The sequence below is a fragment of the Rhyacophila brunnea genome, unplaced genomic scaffold (assembly GCF_057557595.1).
Source record: "Rhyacophila brunnea isolate RB1 unplaced genomic scaffold, BYU_Rbru_1.0 scaffold_6, whole genome shotgun sequence".
In the NCBI taxonomy this organism is placed as follows: domain Eukaryota; kingdom Metazoa; phylum Arthropoda; class Insecta; order Trichoptera; family Rhyacophilidae; genus Rhyacophila; species Rhyacophila brunnea.
This window is the reverse complement of record NW_028233276.1, coordinates 22,026,685-22,045,169: the sequence shown is the minus strand read 5'-3', so window position 1 is coordinate 22,045,169 and position 18,485 is coordinate 22,026,685. Positions and strand designations below refer to the sequence as shown.

The 18,485-nt window shown below is 36.1% G+C and overlaps 1 protein-coding gene across 1 annotated transcript in view; it reads left to right on the top strand.

Moving 5' to 3' along the window:
* Positions 1–18,485, top strand: part of LOC147065402 (HEAT repeat-containing protein 5B) — a 131,953-nt gene that overhangs the window by 106,125 nt on the left and 7,343 nt on the right. Inside the window, exons 9-34 of the mRNA XM_085957037.1 lie at positions 1,842–1,992; positions 2,235–2,423; positions 2,639–2,757; positions 3,042–3,175; positions 3,346–3,610; positions 3,793–3,971; positions 4,475–4,649; positions 4,837–5,148; positions 5,274–5,463; positions 5,688–5,857; positions 6,563–6,701; positions 7,705–7,884; positions 8,071–8,198; positions 8,862–8,970; positions 9,059–9,240; positions 9,963–10,087; positions 10,211–10,334; positions 11,538–11,835; positions 11,930–12,082; positions 12,814–12,936; positions 13,041–13,164; positions 13,269–13,420; positions 13,933–14,232; positions 15,557–15,775; positions 16,172–16,311; positions 18,275–18,467. Coding sequence (XP_085813163.1) covers positions 1,842–1,992; positions 2,235–2,423; positions 2,639–2,757; positions 3,042–3,175; positions 3,346–3,610; positions 3,793–3,971; positions 4,475–4,649; positions 4,837–5,148; positions 5,274–5,463; positions 5,688–5,857; positions 6,563–6,701; positions 7,705–7,884; positions 8,071–8,198; positions 8,862–8,970; positions 9,059–9,240; positions 9,963–10,087; positions 10,211–10,334; positions 11,538–11,835; positions 11,930–12,082; positions 12,814–12,936; positions 13,041–13,164; positions 13,269–13,420; positions 13,933–14,232; positions 15,557–15,775; positions 16,172–16,311; positions 18,275–18,467 — 4,573 coding nt within the window. The remainder of the gene's footprint in view (positions 1–1,841; positions 1,993–2,234; positions 2,424–2,638; positions 2,758–3,041; positions 3,176–3,345; positions 3,611–3,792; positions 3,972–4,474; positions 4,650–4,836; positions 5,149–5,273; positions 5,464–5,687; positions 5,858–6,562; positions 6,702–7,704; positions 7,885–8,070; positions 8,199–8,861; positions 8,971–9,058; positions 9,241–9,962; positions 10,088–10,210; positions 10,335–11,537; positions 11,836–11,929; positions 12,083–12,813; positions 12,937–13,040; positions 13,165–13,268; positions 13,421–13,932; positions 14,233–15,556; positions 15,776–16,171; positions 16,312–18,274; positions 18,468–18,485) is intronic.

The window sequence follows — 18,485 nt, the reverse complement described above, 5'->3', positions numbered from 1 at the left end:
TCGTTATGCTGGATATTCAAACATATAATTATGTTAAGTCTACGATAATTTTAAATTAAAATGACACATCTAACTGGGTGGCCATTTACTGCACTAAATATATATAGCAGTTGTATGATGGGCCGGGCTGGCCCATGACTGAAAAAATGGTTTTTTACTTTTAGTTAACTTTTTTATGCTAAATACAATATTTATAATGCACTATGGTATCTGCCGTTTTTATTTTTATTTTATTTTAATTTTAGACAGTCGTTGGCCACGTGGCCGATCACTGAATTTTTACTGGCCGATCACTGTATTTAGAAACATTTAACTTCCCATTTCTTTCAGAATATCAAAATACTGAATAATTTAAGTTTAAATATGATGTTTAAACAATAGATGATGCTGTTGCATACTTTTATAAAAATGGGGGATCACTATGTGAAGTTGCAAAAAAAAAGATCGGAGTGCCACAATACACAATACATTGGAAATATTTTCTATCCGAATCTGGTTACTCTGTGAATAGAGTTTCCTATATTATTTATCGAAAGGCTTAAGTCACATCTTATCGACCAAATTAGTGAGCTTTGTCTAAAATTTTATTTGAAATACATCTTATAGAACTATAATACTAATGCATCTAGGATTCTTCAGCCTATAGATAACTGTTTTCCCTCCAGTTAAAGCTGCAAAATATTGCAAAATGCTGTTTTCATCCTTAAAGATTTAACGAATGTAGTGGGCAATTAAACAGAAGAAAAGCTTAAAAATATTCAAAATACTAGCTGAGGTAAACAAATAAAACATTTTATACCATACCTACCGATTGCGGAAAAACTTAATCAAATTAAGTCATTATCTGACAACAGCAAGAGCATAGAAAATATAACCCAATTAAATGTATCTAACGTGTCAGTGCCGTCAGAGAATGCAACATGTAAATAGATACTGAACGCATGTAAGAAATAAATAAACATATGGTTAATATATCTACAGTTCTAATTCAAACATTATCATGGCCTCAGATACCAAAAATAAACAATAAACATGTTTTACAAAGAGTTCCATTCGCCATCACTTTGCAAAAATATAGAGATATTTAAGATCAAAAAATGGAAAACAAGAAAAGTGCAGAGGAAGATAAAAAGAATAAAGGCAAAAACCACACATTTTAATGAGGCAATTGAAAGTACAGGCAATTAAAAATAATAATGTTTAAAAAATGGCGGCCAAAATCGTTGTGCGATTTGTGAAATAATAATAAAACATCTTATTAAATTAGAATTTTCAGTGTATAAAGATAGCTTCCATTCAAAATCTCAGCAGGTCCATGTCCCAATTGAGATTGATGTTTTATTTAGTGACTCAGGTGACGAAGTATTCAACAGATAGGTCGATAATTTTCTAAGACCTTAGAATACACTCTCTGTCACTCTATCCTCTTTTATTACATCAACGGTGAGATAAAGGAGTATGTTTGTTGATTATATCATAAGATTAGACACGTTGATTCAATATTTTATTGAAAAATATGCCTTAGTTGTTTAATTTATGCAGAAAAAGATGGGTGGCCCATCACTGTCTGGAAAGTGGCCGATCACTATCTGAGCGTGGCCCATCACTGTACTTTTTGCGATTTTTTTTTCATTTATATTTTTTGTAATCACCATGTTTGGTATTATAAAATATGTACACATATATATCAATATACATGCTTTGTAAACACGAAAAAAATTGCATTTCAATAAAACCGCATTAATAAGCTTGTTCTGACCGATCAAAGCAAGCCATTCGCTTAACTGGCCCATCATTGTACCTCTTACCCTATTACAATTTTAATATTTTCATTGGTGCAGGTATTGGTGCATCCGTGCCATGCTGCAAGACTTGGAGCAGCGTGGTGCTTGCGGTGCATCTGTGTTGCCGTGCCGACTCACATCACGCCTCTAATCGACCGTTGTGTAGACGCTATTGAAACAATGAGGACAAGCCCTGAAGCTATTTCAGGTAATATTTTATTGTATGAATCGATGCATATACATAATTCCATGGTTGGTTGGTGAAAAGGAACCGTATTTTAAAATTAGGAATATTTCAAGAAAGTACTGAAATTTGATCACTATCACTCCGTATGCACTATGCGGCCACGATAATTGTTACCAATGCTAAAAAAATGCTGTGTAGGTATTATAATTAAGTAATGGCATAATTGAATGAGTTGTAAAAATGTTTTTTTCTCGTTTTATCAGGTTACAGTGCAGCGTTGGCAGCGGTGTTAGGTGCAGTACGTCTGTCTCCTCTGGGAGTGCCGCACAACCGAGGCAAAGTGATCTTCAACACTGCTGAAGAGTTACTCCGATCTGCAAGTCAAAATAGTCGACTATCTCTTAACAGAACACATGCTGGATGGTTGCTTATTGGAGCTATCATGACGCTAGGTAAGATTTTTTTTACTTCTTCTTTGTGTACGGCCTTCAATTTTTGTTTCTCACCAGCTCTTTCCAAAACTGTACAAACTGTTGGTAACCATATCCATATCATTCAATACAACCAGATTTCAAACAGTAAACTAATGTTTTTTTATGATATTCTTGTCAAATTGACTTTGATTGCTGACCAACAACATAATTGACCATTTCTTGATTTCTTATAGGAGTACCAGTGGTTCGTGGCTTGCTGCCCAGAATGTTGCTATTGTGGAGAAACAGTTTCCCCAGATCCAATAAAGAATTGGAATCCGAGAAGGCTAGAGGTGATGCTTTCACATGGCAGGTAAGAACAAAGATTAACCTAATCAAATTTATCAGTTTATTATAATTGTTTTCAATTAATGTGTATCACAGTAGAATTTAATTCATCATATTGTCATTTTAAAAGGAAAACTCACAAACCACAATATGTATTATGCTTTCAAAAGGAGATAATTAATGTAAGGCTTTCTTTATTTCTACAATTTCACTCACTGAGTTTTATCTTTTAAATGATGATGTACATATGAAACAGTTCATGCAACAAGTGTCTTTGCTTTGAAGTTATAATTTTGATTATGTTTTTAGGTAACGCTGGAAGGTCGGGCGGGTGCTCTGTCTGCTCTGCACAGTCTTCTTCTTCACTGTCCAACGCTGGCCACAGATGACGTAACCCGACGACTTACGCAGCCTGTAGAAAGTGCCCTTGCTATGCTCACAAAGTAAATACATATTAATATTATATTAACTAATAAAAATATAATTTTTCCTTTACGGTCCCATAAACTACGATTGATGTAATGTGATTCTCATGTGACATGTCAAATGAAATCATATAAATTTTTGTAAATCATGGATCGTCAGTTGAAATTAATTGAAATGTTTTGTTCAGCATCCAATCAGTCCTGCGTCAACATGGCCAGCGTCTGAAAGCGGCTGCAGCTCTAGTGCGTCTCCGTCTTTATTCGTGCCTCTCCCTTCTGCCCCCTGCCCCCGAGCCGTGCCATGCACCTCTGCTCCGGGCTCTGGTGGCCGATCTGGCTCTTGCCGACAGCGCTGCCAACACGGCCACTGACAAGAGAGGCAGGTCTCCCGACTTGGCCGCCTTGGGTATTGAGAGGGTCGCCGACACCGATCATGCAGATGTCGAGGATCAGGTAATATATAATTTGTCTCATGTGTCATTAAAACCAATTTTTGCTCTTCATTAACAGGATATGAGAATATTTTATTAATAGATTAGTTTCATTAAAAGTCTGAACGTGGCGGTAGGAATCTGCCACTTTATTGCAATGTGTGTATATCTTAATTTAATATTTTTGATGTGTAATTTTTACAGCTGCTCTCCTCAATGTCAGCGAGCGGGTCTGGTGCATTAGAGCATGATCCTTGCTGCCTGTACCAGCCACTTCCTCCCGATCAGACATGTCCCGGACCATTGCCTCTTGGAGTTGCTGTCATCGATATGTCAGTCATTCTCTTCGGTCTCATATTCCCCAGAGTGGCCAATAAACATAGGTGAGATTATTTTAGATTTAATCGGCAGCCAGAAAGTTAGCAATAATTTCCTAATATAAAAATTTATTGCAATAATCCAGTATATAAAATCAGTAATATGTTTGTTTCTCTGCATACTAAACGTTATTCATTGTGTTGGGTCTATTAAAAAAAGCCTAATGCAATTCGGGTCAAAGAAGCATACCTCATTTCTTTTTTACAGGAGAGCCCAAACACAAGTAAATGTACATTCCACTGACATTAACAAGAAAGTGTTTTCATGATCTTCATGATCTAAATATTAGATTATCTTTATATCTCTTTGTCACTTAACGTAATATGTTATTATTTTTATGTCCAGTAACATACTAAATAAATAAAATTAAGATAAGTATCTTTGACCCTAAGGTGCCGAATTTAAACCAACTGAATAATATAAAGCTTTTATCGTATTTTTAAGTACATAGATGATCTAATAACAATGTTATTTCTTTTTATTAAAATGTTTTATTCTTCTATTTCAGACTCCAAATGCTGGACCACTTTGCTGAATGTATTCGCCTAGCCAAGTCAACTCGTCAGGAAGCAATACAGACTAATGTATTTGCTGCACTGTTGGGAGGTTTGAGAGGATTAGCAGAAGCCAAGGGTCCTCTGGGTGGAGAAGATGTCAGAAAAAGTGCGAGCGCACTAATTATCGTAAGTCAGTGATTTTATATCTTTGTTGTTTAGCGGAACTTTTCAAACGTTTTGTAAAATTTCAGGGAACCCCTCCCTCTCTGGCTACCAATTATTAGGATCCAGAGTAGTCAATTACGAAATAAACCTGTAAAGCAGAATGGCGTTATATACCTTGGTATATTATGGCAACATTGTTTCTTTACAGGGAGGCTTGTCAAGCAGCAGTCCGATAGTGCGGTGTCTGTCAGGTCAGTGTGCGGGACGATTGGCGCAGACCCTCACCGCCCAAGGCACCTCTTCAAGTGGAGTGGCAGAGTCAGCCGCTGCAGCTCTCGCTGACTCTTTCAGTAGGCAGCTACGGGCTTGCCGGGCTGCCAGCCAAAGAACGGGTCTGTGTATGGCTCTGGGCGCTCTTTACAGAGCTAGAGGAGGTATCATGGGAGGCTCTGGGCAGTACGGGAGTGCACTTCCAGTGCTACTTGCATTGGCGCAAGATCAGTCAAGTGCCGATGTGCAGGCAAGTGTATTTAACCATTTAATATTTTCAAATCAATTTATATTTTTGTTTATTATTAGTTCATTAAGTTCACAACATGACATTGTCAAGTGTTATATACTTAATTTTGTTCATCAATATTGCAGGTGTGGTCTCTGCACGCCTTGTCCCTGATAGCAGATGCTGGTGGACCAATGTTCCGAGGATTTGTGGATCCTACTCTTACAATGGCTCTCAATTTACTCTTACTGGTTTCTCCATCTCATGAAGATGTGCACAGGTGTATCGGTAAACTACTGTCTGCTCTGATCACCACTATTGGCCCTGAATTGCAAGGTATGAAGTTTTTATCTTAGATCAGAATTATTCGAGATACTATTTGATTTCTAATCAAAGTGTAAAAGTGCAAAATGACAGTTTAAAATAAAAATGTTTTTTCTACTGGAAGATAATTGCACACTCGTAGTCTTCCAATCTGGATGTGGCATTATATTCAAAATCCATTTGTATTCATGACAATAACAACTAAACTGTAATTGTGATTGTTTGACTCGAAATAGGAAATACTGCATCGATCTGCACTGCACGTTCGATGTTCCTGTGTGCATGTGCCATAATGCAAGAAGTGGGAGCTCCGTCAGTTCAAGCCGAGGCTATTGGATGCCTTCAACAGCTGCATCTATTCGCACCCAGACATTTGAATCTTTCCACACTAGTGCCCACATTATGCGTAAGAAAAATTAAACTATTACTATTATTACTTGTTATTAGAATCAATATAAATACTATTTATAATGTCAGTATCAAATCGTCAGCTCATAGTTCCTTTGATACAGTTATGGTCCGAACTCATTACCATAATGTCACACGCTGTCACTGTGAGATAGAGATAAATCGTTGAGATAGAGATAGTAATTCACTATTTCTATCTCAACGTTTCGATGGTAATGTGTTTGGGTCATTTTGCACATCCTTTTTTAATCAGTAGGGCGGGCCTATTTATCAATATTGTAATTATTTATGAACAGCACAAGGTACAAGTGTTGCATACATAATGATATATTTTCTCCCGTGCCTCTTCTATTAAGTGCGGGGAATTTTTTTCACATATTTCATTTTGTCGGTGGGCTACTATATATGGCATGGTGTACTGTTTATTGATTGATTGTTAATTATTATAGATTAATGCTATTTCGCCATTTGAATACAATTTTCGAAAATCAACCTATACAATATACTGGCACCCTACAAGACTTTATTTTGCACTGTCTTGATAATTTTAAATATTATAGAATATGTAAATTTGATGATGATGAACTAATTAATAGTATGTACTTAAAATAATGGAAGCACTAAAGTACGATGACGTATATAAATCAAATACGTATTAAAAAATTCAGATGTATGTTCACATTATGATAATGTTATTCTTCAGAGAAATTTGTCAAGCAAGCACTTGGTGTTGCGGCGGGCTGCCATCTCGTGTCTGCGCCAGCTATCACAACGGGAGGCCAAAGAAGTTTGCCAGCACGCTCTAAGCCTTGTCGGAGAGCAGAATGTCAATGTATTGAACAGTAAGTCTACCAATTAATACACCATTGAAAATATATTTTATGTTGAGGTGTTTTCTATATATTTTTTGTCATTTTGTTTGGCTGCTGTGGTCTTAGCAAATTATATTAGTGATGTCCTCCCCTATTCACCCTTCTCTTCTTCATTACCACTTCACCATCGGCAAGATTCAAAAATTTATTCAAAAGCAAAAAAATTATACCAAAAGTTTTGTTTCTTTAAAGTTTGTCGTGGCCACTTCTAATTTATTACAGCTAACCAGTATTTCAAAAGCTAGTAGGCAAGTGTGGAGCGTAAATTGATTGAAAACGACATAACTTTTAGTATGCCATTTGCTTTGACTAGCAGAATCATCAGATAAATTTTCTGTAAAAAAAATTGTACTTCGATATGTTCCAACCAGTTCAGCATTACGATTCTCAGAATTGGCTTCAATTATATGGCAAAATATTTAGTGACATTTTTGTATAGAAACACTACATATTATGTTTATTTGACTTAATCTGAGCTGGTAGGCACATTTCATAAAAACTGGCATACTGGTATGTGAAGTCCACGAGTCGTTAATGCAATCAAGTAACAAAATTATTGTTAATTTGTGCTGAAATGCTTTTATAACTTATGATTTTAATATTCTGACACCAGCACATACAGTGGAGAGTGGTATTTACGTCTACTCCTGAATCCGTTGGTTGTTTCTTAGAATTCTTCGCCTAGCAAATCCATGGAATGGACTTAACTTGTTGACCGCGGAGCATTTAATTACTGTTTAATTACCGCATTTAAATAACATGCTAATTATATCGAACGGCCAATTAATTAGTGTAAAACAGGTGTACCGTCCGCGTGGAGAGGATTAATAGGTTGAGTAAATGACTAATAAATATTTCTCAAAAAAAAACTTCAAAATCTCTTTGGGAGGTGGAAAATTGTTGTTGATGTTGAATACTTACGTTCTCATTTTGTAAAATGATGGTATAAGTAATAATTCTTGTGTTATTTTAGATATCACCATAACGGATTCAGGCTTGCCTGGTACATTATTTGCTATGCTGGACACAGAGACAGACAGAACAGTAGTCCAGTACACTCACGATACCCTCACTTCCATGGTGCAAGTACTATCGGCTGGTCAGCTATCACAGTGGCTTTCACTTTGCAAGGCTGTCCTCACGGTTCAACAAGGTAACATATAATTTTAATGCTATTGACGAATGTCGAATGATGATAGACATGAATTCCAGATATGATCAAATTGCCGAATGCCCAAATTGATTTAGATAAAATTTAAAATATGTTTTCCTGTTCTAAAATAATGCATTTTGTAGGCTATGAAACAGATTGTAGTATTAATTTAATCGTTTCCATCAGAAACTACTGAAGAAACTCCGTTGGGAGACTTGGATGGGGACGGAGAGGGTGATGATGATCAGGCTGAGTTTCACGCTGACCAGCAGGTTGTTACGCACCCGCCAATACAGCCCAGATGGCCTACCAGGGTAAGATTGATAATATTGATTTGATTCTTCAAATATTTTTATATATCCACCTAATAAATATTTTCTTTTATGTTTTTATTATTTTCTGTCATATCACAGGAAAAATTTTGAATAATCATTCTCAATAATATGATATTAATTGACAAGTCAATAGTTTCGTAAACTAATGATTTAGTTATACTCTTCCCACTCAGTGTTTAAAATTGGACTTAAAGCTAACATCTGAAATGATATTTCTCAACTTCAAACATCCATAAAACACGAGAGAATGTAAGTTGCATCTTATGATATTCTTTCTTTCTGCATACTTGTGTTATCCACCAAAGCCTTTGGCCAGTGTGTTGAGATCTGTTGCACTTGCATTTTATCTCTGGGACTAATGTTTCTCTAGCACAGCTTAGGGATACGTTATTAAGAGAGCGGACATGATAAATTGGTTTCCCCACATTGCTTAATCAAATTAAAAACCTAAATAAAATTTTTCAACTGAACGAAAATATCGATATGTATGGTAAAAAGTTTGTGCATACAGATTATAAGAGGTTTTTACTGTGCATTCAGAATTTGTTGTGTACACATGCAACATAAAATTAGAAGGAACATTGTTTGGGGGAACTATACTTAAATGACTTTGTGTACATGTATGGTTTTGTTTATTTTAAGGTTTTCGCCATGGAGTGTGTGCAGCGAATAATGACAGCTTGCGAGACTGCCGGAGAAGCGCACTTTGATTTATTGCTTGCCAAAGAACAACAGCTAACCAGAAACAATGGTAATGCAACGTTACTATACCATTATATAGGTGTGTCGGAAAATATGCGAGTGGCATATGGTGAAATATTCTTTTTTTTCTCTTACAGTTGATTATTTGGTGTTACACCTTGCCGACTTAATTCGCATGGCGTTTATGGCAGCCACCAGCGAATCTGATCCTCTGCGCCTGGAAGGTCTTCGGTCTCTTCGCACAGTAATCACCAGATATTGCCGTGTGCCCGAACCCGAGTTTCCTGGACATCTTCTATTGGAACAGTTCCAGGCACAGGTACCCTATATTTGATATAATTATTCCTCCATTGAAATTCATACCAAAATAAAATTGTTACCGAGCTTGCAGTTGCAAAAAATGCAGATCTTTTAAATTCACATGTACATGTTTGATCCACGATATGGGTGTCTATAACTTATTCCTCCTCATTTTCAATAATATATATAAAACCCACCCCACGTATGAGAAATTCAATATTAAAAAAATAAACAAAAACAAAGGTAATGAAGAAAAACTTTCTTGTGAAAAACATTTTTGTGAAAGTTAAGTTGAAGAACAGGTTAATAAGACGACTGATTAAATTAGCCGCTATTCATTTTGCATTACGATTTATTTACCAGGGCCGCCCTGCAATAAAAATGCTTTGCTCGCCCAAAATAAATTTGTATACAGTGTTTCATAATTATTTAGATAAACAATTACATATAAGTGTCTAATTAAGTAACTGAAGCAAGACCAACTGAGCAGGTTGCTATTTTCTATTTTATTTATAATGGCAAGTTTGTATTACTCTTATCTATTATAGTAGTTCTCGTGTCATATGAAACTGAGAGGAGGTATCAGCAAGGTGGTCTATGCACACATACCCTGTCAAAGCAAGTATCAGCACTAATTGTCCAGGATGGATAGAATTTTTGGAGAACGCCATGAAACGTTGAGGGTTCTAGTGCCAGAAATGATAATCTCCCTAACAAAAAACATTGATTCTTAAATTATAGGTGGGCGCAGCATTACGACCGGCATTTTCTCCTGATACCCCTTCGCACGTCACCTCAGCCGCATGCGAAGTTTGTTCAACGTGGATTGGATCCGGAGTGGCTAGAGACCTTAATGACCTTAGGAGGTTTGACTTTTTTAATAGTATTACGAAACATAGTCTTATTTTTATTAGTAGATTTTCATTCCAACCATGTAGTCTAATTGCATGTTGCTCGAAAATGACAATGATTCAAATCTACTTTTTTAGGGTCCATCAACTGCTGGTGTCAAGTCTTCATAAACTGAATACAAAGTTGAATAACTCTGCACAACTCTACAATGAAAGCCTGGCAACACTGGAGAAACTTGCTATTCTGAAGGCATGGGCTGAGGTATGGCAATCATATTTAATTTAATATCATTTACTCAATCACGAAAAAAACATGGTTTTCAGTATCTTCTAAATATTTTATTACACGTTTGGGTAATTGTTTGCTCTAACTTCAAGATAGGTAGTCAAATATTTCAGTAACTAGCAAACTATTTTGAACTGCATTTAGTTATTTGTTATTTGTACATTGAAGAAGTGGCAGAATATACTTAAACTCTGAGATCTAACGTAGTTTTTAATTACCTAATTTTAATTTGATAAAACTGTGTTCAGTTGAAACCACTATGTATAAATATTTTAAATTGTCACTGGTTCTCTATGAAAATTGGACATTTTTATTTTTTTGCACATTCAACAATTGAGGCGCCTAATTACAAAAAGCGACAAGTCCACAATACAATATTTTCAGGAAACAACATTTTTATGTTTCAAGCTTCAATTATTTGTTTTAACGTGAGATTATTTTTTCCGTTGTATTCTATGTTGAAATTAGAACCAAATGGCAATTTATTTCAGCCGATAAACTCTTAAATTTAATAAATATAGGCAAAATAAAATTGGACGTAGCGCTACTTGTACCTCACTTTTTAATTTATTCCGCATAAGGCACATATTTCCGTGGCACTGTCATGAGTTTACCAGATGCTACAGCATGGGAGACGCCATTTCCAATATTGAACGTTCCCTTATTGGTTGACTTAAACACGCGCAAAATCAACCAAGCTTTAAATAATATGAAACACGGACTTGGCGCTTTTTGTAATAAATCGAGACTAAAATATTTTTTTCATAGGGTTATGTCGCGTTTTGGAATTTATAGATCAATACATATTGTGTAAGAATATACAAAGAATACATGCGTATTTTTTTCTCGATTTTGACCAAATGTGGAGTTATCGCTTTTTGGAATTAGACGCCTCAATTAATCTCCACCTTTTGTCCACTCCTAGTTTTACCATTGGTTGCGCGGTCGAATTCTTGCTCTTTACATATTCATGAATTGTTTTTTTCAATGTGTATTTGGACCCAAAGCATGCACCCTTTGGGTTGGGTTCACGTAGAAAAAAGTTTCATTCTGGATACTCATATGCAGAGAGTATTAATTTACTTGTATGACTAATCCAACGAAAAGGTTTATTAAAATTTTGTAAAATTATCCATCATATTTAGTTTCTATGTCATTAAGAAGTTGTTTCATTTCTAGGTGTATATAGTTGCAATGATCAGTAATGGAAGTGCTCCCGGCAGCGCAATAAAACAACTGGAAGACTTCCCGTCGGCTCTGAGCGCTGCCACAACAGATTTCAGCCAGATGGACATCAACTCTGACTCTCCTACCCAGATCGAGCAGCCCAACACAAAAATGTTGCAGGATGACGACTTTGGTAATTTCGAATTCAAAGGGGAGAGTTTGCTAAAGTTGGTGCAGCCCGAGTTGGAGAACCTCGCAGAGAATTGGTATGCTGCTCTGAAGGATCATGCTTTGCTGAGTTTACCGCCGGGTAAGATATTCTCCATATTTATTTTTATGGAATTTCACATAAAGGAAGAGTCTCAATTAGGAATAGTTACATATCTATTTTCTACTATTTTTAGAGTTTGGTTCTCAATTGCCTCATGATGGCGGAGCATTCTATACTGCAGATACAGTTGAAGGAGCGAGAGGACACTATCACGATGTTTGGCCGGCACTGTTACATGCCACAGCTCTTCATTTCAATAACCGGTCCAGAGAAAATATTGACCAAGGTTTGATGACTTTAATTTTTATATTTCACATTCGCATTATATCGCAGGCGGTGGTACATAGAACTTAAAAATCAATAGTTATATTAGCTTTGTCTTTTGTCAATTATTATATCTAATCATTTTTTAATCATTCAGGTAATACATTGAATGTATTGTATATATTCAACTATAAAACTTTAAATTACATCTCTTCATGCAAAATTCAATAACGCAGGTGTTAGAGGACAAATTCTTCTGTCACTGCGGCCACGATGAAATCACTTTGGAACGGTGTTTGTGTCATTTGAAAGTAACGATACTAACACCTAAATTAGTTGCCTACACTGCCAGAAGAATCGGACACCATTCTACTTACTATTTCCTTCACGCTGTCATGCTCCAGCATAGAGCAAGCACAATCTCACGCCACTTCCTTTGGTTCAGCGCCTCTTCCCAGTGAGACCTACAACGCGTGCATCTCTCTTGTAGCATCGTTGTAGAGTGATGGAATGTCAACTAAAATGCCGGACTACGTGCAGCTGTGCCATAAAGGCATGACGTGTAACACTCTCATGCGGCACGTAGAGCACATGTCCATGCCATGTAAAGTGACCATATCTGTCACTGTTGTAACCAAAGTTCAAGGGTCTCGACTTTTGAGTTTTGTGGGTACACTGATGCGGCTGTGTCATAATATATGGGTATTATGTAGAAGGATATTTATTGTTTTAATAATTTATAATTCGTTTTAGTTTCAGATACGAAAGAGGTGTCAATTGAAGCTGATGACCTCGATAATTTACCCAAATTGAAGTCAGATAATAACAATCCAGAACTTTTGGATGCGAATGACGAAAAGTTTCATTTACTTTTTGGTAAGAATAAAATAATTTTATTTCAACACATAATTCAAAATGTTAAAAATAGGCTAAAGAGATTTTCAATCAATAATATTATATTAAATTAATTTTGTTTAAAGGAATCTGTATGGAAGCATTATGCACGTCCCGTGATACTTCTCATCAAAATGCGATCACCTGTCTGCTATCTCTCAATACGTTATTGGACACGGCTTGCAACAGAACACGCCTCTTGAAAGATCGGTTAGTAAACAGCCAATCTAATAATTAATTATTATTGTTTATCTTAACAATTAATTGTAGTCATGTAAATTTGGTCTTCACATTTTTAATGTTACATTTTCTAGGTCCCTCGCTATTGAGTTGTGTCACGTGTTACACCGCACAGGATTGACACAAGAGAGTGCTCAGCCGTTACTTCTTGCTGCCGAAGTTCTTCAGTTGACTATCACTGCTGCTAAGGAAGATTTACAACGCCGCATGCAGGACAAAATCAAAGGTATATTTTTCCATGTGATGGTGTTGCTTTACATAGCGGGGTGTGGCACCTTTCGAAGACTAATAGCAATTGTATACCTAGTTTTGAGAACGGATACTTACGACGAATACTGATTATGTTATGACTTTGTCAGAAACAGGGAAATTTTGGGTTTGTCCACATGTAAGGTGTGCGATGCTTCATCTAAATCACATTCTTGAATTATATATAGTAAGTAGCCTAAGGGATGCTGCCATGGCCTGGGAAGACACATTTATGACTGGCTCTATAGTTATAATTAGTCTATACCAACAACTATAACGTATAGATGTATCGCGATGTGAGTGAGTATTACGAATTATTAGTTCTTCAAAGTGTCGTACCTAAAGTAATAGTTGTTGGTCATAGGGATAAGGATTCTTGGAAGTGTCGCATGGTGACCATATGTTCCACCTAAAAAGAGAAAGTAAAGTGACCTTGTTGTATGTCATGTTTAATTAGTAATTATTTTTTTTAATCAAATGAACTTCCAGATTTGTCTTGTGATGATAACACATCATCGAATGATCCGCCAGCGCTCGTATTAGAGACTGTTCAACTTTTGGGAGAAGGTGGACCGACGGGTGATTTACCGCCTGGAAAGTCTTTGCTGTTCTCCTGCCTCGAAGTCTGCCTGTGTTTGCTGGTGAGGCAACTTCCGTGCCTCAGTCCAAACAAGCCGAGTGGAAGTCCAATGGGACTGCCGGCCAAAGGGATCGGCCCGCACGGTCAGAGATTGGTCATCAAGGTGCTGGCCTGCATGGCCAATTTAACGGGGCTTGGCAGTCCACATGGTAAGTTCAGGAGATTATTGCATTTCTATCATATAATAGGGTTGCTTAAATCAAACAGAAAACGAATATTGCTAAAGGTTTTTTTTATCATATGCTGCTAAAAATGCTACCAACCCACAATGGTTTTCTATTACCTGTCTATTAATGCGATACTTTCAAATCGAAATAATTTTCAACTATAGGCGCGACGAAATTTTGGACTCGCTGGCACTCAGAGACCGAACGTCGAGGTGTGAATACGTCAATTTGTTTCGTGATGGCGACGGGGGTATTAATTCTTAAATCATGTAAAGATGACTAAAAATGTTACCCATTTACTTTAAAAAGAAAATATGTCAATGAATATATTATTATTGTTACTAATAGAACAATAAACAGAACATTAAATGGACGCATGTTGGATTTATGACAAATTATATTTCGTTCGGCATGCGTCATTTGCACCTGCGACCCGCAATCCGCGCATCGCCTAGCCATGATCTTTTTAGACCATGCCTCAACTGAGATATAGCTTTAAACATATTTCTCTTATCTTGCTGATGGTCAATGTTGTCTTGTAAGATGATATTTTATTTAATATAGATTTGTTTGTGTCCAGTGAGAAACTATCAAACTAGACTGGTGAGAAACGATCAAAGATTGGCATACCTCCTTGATTTTGAACTGCTATCAAATGACTAAAAATGTTGCCAAGTGTAGTAAATTTTTTATAGCATATCACTATTTTATAGCACTTGGTGAAACGAGTGTTGTATCTCTGGTTCATGATGAGAGCATCTATAAATAATAAAATATAGGTGCTTTTAAATAATGTAGAACTGATTTTTTTTCTATCCATAAAATGTTATGTTAAACAATCTGTCGAGGGAATGCGATGAGGAAGCAATGATATTCGTGTTCACGAAGTGACTAGTTAGGCTGTCGGGACTATAAAAGCCAGTGTGCCAATAAATGAAAATAATCTAAAAAAAATGATGAGGTGCATCTACATGTCACAAAGCAACACTTTTGACATGTAACATGTGAGTTGTAATTAGATATCACATCAGTTCTGACTGGACAATCACCGATTGCCACTTTTCAATAAAGCCAGAATAAAAAAAATGTCCCAAGTGTGATTCTATTGTTACGACATGCTTAGGAGATTAAACAAAAGACTCGTCGTTAGAGAAAAAATCCCAACCATAGTACAATATTTTTTACAGAAATTCAATGTAGGGTGCCTTGAAAAAATCTTTGTACACATAGGCGTTGTGAATTAGAAAAGTTTGAAAACCACGTTATAATGTGTACATACACTGACATGGTCTTATGTTATTCACAGGTGCTGTGGCAATATTGCCGACTATTTTATATCTGACGACAGGTGTCATCAAGGAGACCGGGCAGCAGGATAAAGTCCAGAACGGAACGGTCACTGCTGCAGTTGAACTATTGTCAACGATGGGCAAAGACAAACACTCGCAATATCCCGACACCAAAGAGCAATGGGGCTCCCTTATGCAAAGTGTTCTCGCCAAGATAATAGATCTCTCAAAAAATGGTATGCCAATAATTTATGTACCATCTTTTATTTATTATATTTTATCCAAATATGTTTGTTATCTAGATAAAAATTCTCTCTAGATAGACGGAAAAGTGAGGATAAAAAAATGCTACTAAAAGAAATGAATCAATTAGCTGCAAGTCATTTTACATTCATTTATTGCAAACTTCATACTGTATCTCTCGTATCTGTCAAAAACCGCAAGCATTTCATTTGTTAAGATTATGAAACTTGAATATGTTATGGTGAAGAATTCATGAAAGATCACAAAACCGTACAAAAGTAAATAATGTAAGTCACCACTGGATTTATTTGTCAGGGCTGCGTTGAGATATAAAACGCCATCTGACTAATATTTACCCTTGATTTTATCTGTAATCTTTTATTTCTCAGATGAAGAAGATGTTAAACTAGATGTGACAGTGACGATGCAGGCAATGAGTGCAGTTTTACCGTTTGCGCCGCCAACCCAGATGCTTCACTTCCCTTGCATCAATCACTTCAGGATGTGCCTGCAGAGTAACGATCCAACGGTAAGGCAATTAGTTCGATTTAAAAGTATTGTTGTTCAACAATCGTTCACCAACTGACCAGTTCATGAATTCATTGTAGCATAGAAATTTCATAAATTTTTCTATAGCTTTCTACTAGCAAGTTATCATATCACATGACAGATGTAGTGGTGTTTCATGACGCTATCAAACGTGTGTTTGTTTTATTCGATAGCATCATTTAATATTTTTTGTAACATAAAATTTTTATGGACATTTTTTTGTTGTTTGATTTGATCTGTAGTTTTCTCTGTTTATCTGCCATCCATACATACCTCTTATCATAATATTCATCTTGTATTTTCTTTACTTTTAATATTTTTAATTAATACAATGTATTTCCACCAAAAATTGACAGTTAACAAAATAAAAGAAATAATATAATACTCTAAATAGAACTCTTTTTAACCCTTTCGCTGCGAGCCATTTTCGCGGGAATTTATTTTCAGTCAAGTGATCTGTTAAAACGGTCACTACAGCTAAAACAGATCGATTCCAAAATTAAAAAATAGATTACTAGATGAACTATATATCAGTTATTCCAAATGCACCAAGAAATAAACTATATTCGTTACATTCTCACTAAAATAAATCGAAGAAAGTGAAGACGCTAAAAAATATCCAAGCTTTCCGCGTTCGCGCGTTCAAAATGGCGGCCGTCCACTCTTCACATAGACGGTTTCAACACATACTACCGAGCAATTCGCCGCGTTTGTATTTGTCATACACAGGGCTGTGCTGAGTACATGCTGTCGTAGTTGGTTACGGTCTATGACAGATATATTACTAAATCACTTGTGAAATAATCAGTGGGTTATCGCTTATCGCATTTAGTAAGTCGTAAACTCAAATTTTATTACCGTTTCAAATTCTGAACCTATATTTATTTTCGTCGCCATAAAATAATGTCATCCACTTATTCATTAGGATGTTTTGGAGAATAAAACACTAAAAATAATTACCGCACTGCTAAAATATTAATATAATATAATTTATGAGGCGCCGTCGGCTTTTTCATTGTACAAAGGGCCTGTCGAATAATCGCCAGGCATAATATGAGCATGTGAACAGAGCTAACACAGTTTTGTGGCACATAAAAATAAAAATTATTACCCATTATAATAATGTAAATATCAAATATGGAACAATGAACAAATCCAAACAAATTTACTGGAGAGCTGTGCATCGATAAAATATTTTCCAGCATTATTTCTTCGATAATATTATGTGGTAGTGACATTTTGGTGGGTGAAATAATTATTTCACTTATATTTATAATGACAAAAAATACTAAAAACAAATCTTCAAAATGTTTCTATCGAGATCACAAATCACTAAGAAAAAATACATAACACTAACGTAATCATAATAATTAATTAAAAGGTAAATAAAAATATTATCGATGCACACTTTTCGATGCATGACCAATGTTTTGTTTTGATAACCCTGGTGACGCAACTAGTACACCCGTCTTCGCAATGGCGCGCGATTCAAACAACTGAATAACGAGTGTTCTTTTCAAAAATATATTTCCTTGTGTTTTACTTGACATTTTTATGATCTGTTGCCTGATATGTCTACCTAAAGGTTTGAACTAATTTTTAAAGCATATTATCCACAAGTGTCTCTTCTAGTTTGGTCAAAAATACGAGATAAAGTCTATGGCATGTTTACATGCCATACGCAGTCTAAGGGTTAAACAGAAGAACGTTTGAAACTAGACTGGAATTAGAAGAGGCAAAGAACTGTTTCATAAGTGCAGGACAGAGAAATGATTTTGCCCAAATAATCGTCCACATTGATGGAACCTCATACACACAAGGATAAAGTAATATTTATAATTCCTGTGTATTGATTTATGGTAGTTTCGCGACTGTTAAAATTAGATTCGTAAACATAATGACTAGCTCACGAAGAAATACTAATATTGCGATTGTTTTATCAGGTGGTGATGAGGTGTGCCCAGTTATTGGGAGTGCTGTGGTCACTGGGCAGCGGGTGGGCGCGCGCCCTCGCCCCACCACTTCTGCGAGGACTCCGCGCCGCTCGCCGTCCTCCTTCTGCCATACATCTTCGCTCCGCTATCGCGCAGTTGACTGCCGCCGAAGCGCTTTTACCGTTCACGCCGGAACCTAATCGTGAGTTGTCGTTTTTAA